The sequence below is a fragment of the Atta colombica genome, unplaced genomic scaffold, assembly GCF_001594045.1.
Source record: "Atta colombica isolate Treedump-2 unplaced genomic scaffold, Acol1.0 scaffold138, whole genome shotgun sequence".
Lineage (NCBI taxonomy): Eukaryota > Metazoa > Arthropoda > Insecta > Hymenoptera > Formicidae > Atta > Atta colombica.
This window is the reverse complement of record NW_017259226.1, coordinates 58,514-61,885: the sequence shown is the minus strand read 5'-3', so window position 1 is coordinate 61,885 and position 3,372 is coordinate 58,514. Positions and strand designations below refer to the sequence as shown.

The 3,372-nt window shown below is 37.9% G+C and overlaps 1 protein-coding gene across 7 annotated transcripts in view; it reads left to right on the top strand.

Moving 5' to 3' along the window:
* LOC108684713 (RING finger protein unkempt) overlaps positions 1-3,372 on the top strand; it is a 19,966-nt gene that overhangs the window by 12,182 nt on the left and 4,412 nt on the right. For 2 of the 7 annotated variants that reach the window (XM_018189179.1, XM_018189181.1), the window contains 3 exons: positions 106-308; positions 667-797; positions 1,002-1,181. In XM_018189179.1, the coding sequence (XP_018044668.1) occupies positions 106-308; positions 667-797; positions 1,002-1,181 (514 nt within the window). Of the gene's footprint in view, positions 1-105; positions 330-654; positions 798-1,001; positions 1,182-3,372 lie in introns of all 7 variants that reach the window. The other 5 variants (XM_018189177.1, XM_018189182.1, XM_018189178.1 and 2 more) reach the window with 3 other exon arrangements.

Here is a 3,372-nt window from a genome sequence, read left to right as displayed (position 1 = left end):
AAAAAAATTTTTTTTTTTTTTTTTTTTATACAAGATTTCAGAGTATCCTGTAAATAATCCTATTATCCTGTAAATATATCCCATAAATGTTAACGATGATTGTAGCTCAACACCATGCCCGAATGTGAAACACGGCGAGGAATGGGGCGAGCCGGGCAACTGCGAACAGGGAGATGCGTGCACGTACTGTCATACTCGCACGGAACAGCAATTCCATCCTGAAATCTACAAATCCACCAAGTGTAACGACGTGCAGCAGGCTGGCTACTGTCCGCGCGGCGTCTTCTGCGCTTTCGCGCATGTTGACCGTGAGTGTACACTCATCAATCGTACGTAAAACAGTCTTATTATATATTTTGTGAGTTCAATAATATTGTGCATATATGGCGATAGATATGTAGAGTTTACATACGCGTCTACCTGGCTGTTCCGCGACTGTCTGCGACACGGTCACAAAACGATCCGTCGTTCTCTCCTCGACGCAGCGAGTGCTAATACCGTGATATCACGGTCATTCACTTGCGAGTCTTTTTCGCGATTTACGTTTGGAATACACGTAGAGAATCGACTTGATAAATGCTAAATTTTAGCCATCAAAATTGTTTCTCAAAATTGATATATTGGGACGTTGGTATGGTGTGTTGATGGAAGCAGTGTTGCCAACAGAAGAAATGAGCCTGGCGAGGGATATGGCGGTACCTATAGATTGTGGAGCGAATCTGGCCGATATACTCAGCAACGCTCTTCCTCCTGACAAGCGCTCGCATGACAAGGACAAGCCACTCAGTGACAGTAGCGTGAGTCTTGATTCTCTACACATCGTCGTAGTTTGCTTTCAAGGACTCACATAGGACTAGATAAAAAAAATTGGAATAAAATAGCGAATTTGCTTGTGTTCAAATTGATAGAATTTAATTTATATTATTTAATTTTTATCACAAGATTTTAAGATGACACTCTCATATCATGCGTTGAAATATCATTGCTTGACTAATTTGCAGAATGGAAGCGGCGAAGTCTCGGAATCCGCCAGCACCAGCAGTTTGGGTAGCAACAGCTCGCACAGCAAGGCGCCAGGCGCTCAACTACACAATTCCAATAATACCAATTCCGGCATAAATGCGGCCGCGCAGCAGAAACTTACGAGCATACTTTACAACCCTAATTCTCTTATACAAGTTGTAAGTTTTGTTTTTTGGACATAATATTATAGGTCGCAGAATGATATGACAATACTTTTGAGAAGATGAATTTAGAAAAGAGACGAAGGACCATTAAAAGTTTTCGCATGAGCGTAAATAAAGTTTAGATGTAATTAATAAATTATAATAAAGTGTACATACACGGGGTTGTCTCTCAAACTTTTTAGACACCGTTTGTCGGCAGCTAGAGTGGACTAAATTGAATCGAAAAATTCTCTACCATTTTACAATTTTTGCATTTTTTGTACTTTTTTTCAGTTACCCAATAAACAAAATGTTTATCGATCGACACATAAAACAACTTTACGATATCTTTAAAAGTTCTTTAAGGAATATCTTTAAAATTCCTATTTTCTATCGATTGATATCACATGTACGATCTAATAAGATTCTTATTATTTATATTACGTCGCCTGAAAGAAAGACATTATTTTCATACATATACTGATTATTACAAAGAATATTATTAAGGCCTTTAGACCCACTAAGGTAATAATAATCAATCTATCATATCACATTTATCATAGAGATCCGAGTTCGACTCATGACTGAGGTAATATTTTTCGCAATAAATAAATTTATTTACAGATTTCCAACGTAAGGCTTCTGAGTAATCGCGGTGGCCATGTTGGAATCGTGATATCATAAGCGTGAAATAACATGTTGATTTTTCTTGCATACCATTTGTAAATAAAGAGCAATTGGATGAAACAAAATGATGAGAACACTTTGAAAAAGTTGTGAAAATTGAAGAAGACTCTCCTTACCTTCCCTCACAGTCAATAAATAATTATAAAAGGCACATAAAAGCTTTTTCAGCAGGAAACACATGATTTGACAATTATTGAAAATAGTGAAAAATATTTACATATAAAATTCCAGGATAACTTGAGTCTCCATTTTTGATTGATTTTTATGATTTTGATAAGTATGAAACAAGTCACAGTTTTATATATAACCATTTAATAACAAAATAGCACGCAAGAAAAAATTTCGACGTCAACATGTTACTTTTCATAAGCCTATAATATAAGTTTAGCTATTTATCATGGCGAGGCGCTATAACATACACACAAGCATGAGTTCATGTTCACATATGTTCGCTTTCAGTGCGCCGAGAGTATTAGTTTCGTCAGACCGCCTGATTCTCTGTCCACCATCAACGCAAAGTGCTTGGCTGAGTATTCAGGAGCCTTAAAATCTCTTTAACAGATGCCTATTCAACATCAAAATTTAATTGTGATATTATTTTTTATAGTAATTTAGTTTTTAAGTCAGAAAAAATAATTCGCAGCGCACAGTTCAAATATGATAAATATGCATGTACATATATTAGGTGTACAACTTTGCTTCCGCCGTTTTCCTATAGATGGCTTTAGCGGTAAGTGATGGTCGAAATAAATAGATCATAGACGTCATACGATAAACTTGGGCATCTGTCAACATAACCCCATAGAAACATTAGTCGATTTGTGTCTGCATCATAAATTATTCTCGATTAAAAATGTCAGTTTACGAGCCAAATTCTCGTCATTTGCGGGAGGTTTTAATTTTTTGCTTCAATATGAAGAAATCTGCGGCTGAGGCTCATCGAATGCTCTCAAATACTTATGGTGAGGCCGCTATTAGTGAAAGAACGTGTCGTGAGTGGTTTCAACGCTTCAAGAACGGTGATTTTGACGTCCAAGGTCATGCTCTGTATTTGGTGGGACCAGCTCGGCGTAGTGTATTATGAACTATTAAAACCGACTGAAACAATCACAGGCGATCGGTATCGAACGCAATTGATGCGTTTGAGCCGAGCATTGAAAGACAAACGGCCGCAATACAACGAGAGACACGATAAAGTGATTTTGCAGCATGACAATGCTCGACCCCATGTTGCGAAAGTGGTCAAGACATACTTGGAAACGTTGAAATGGGAAGTCCTACCCCACCCGCCGTATTCTCCAGACGTTGCTCCCTCTGACTATCACTTGTTTCGATCAATGGCACACGGCCTGACTGACTAGCACTTCCGGTCTTATGAAGAAGTAAAAAATTGGATCGATTCGTGGATAGCCTCAAAAGATGATTAGTTTTTTCGACGCGGGATTCGTACGCTACCCGAAAGATGGGAGAAAGTAGTGACTAGCAATGGTCAATACTTTGAATTATAAATGTATAACCT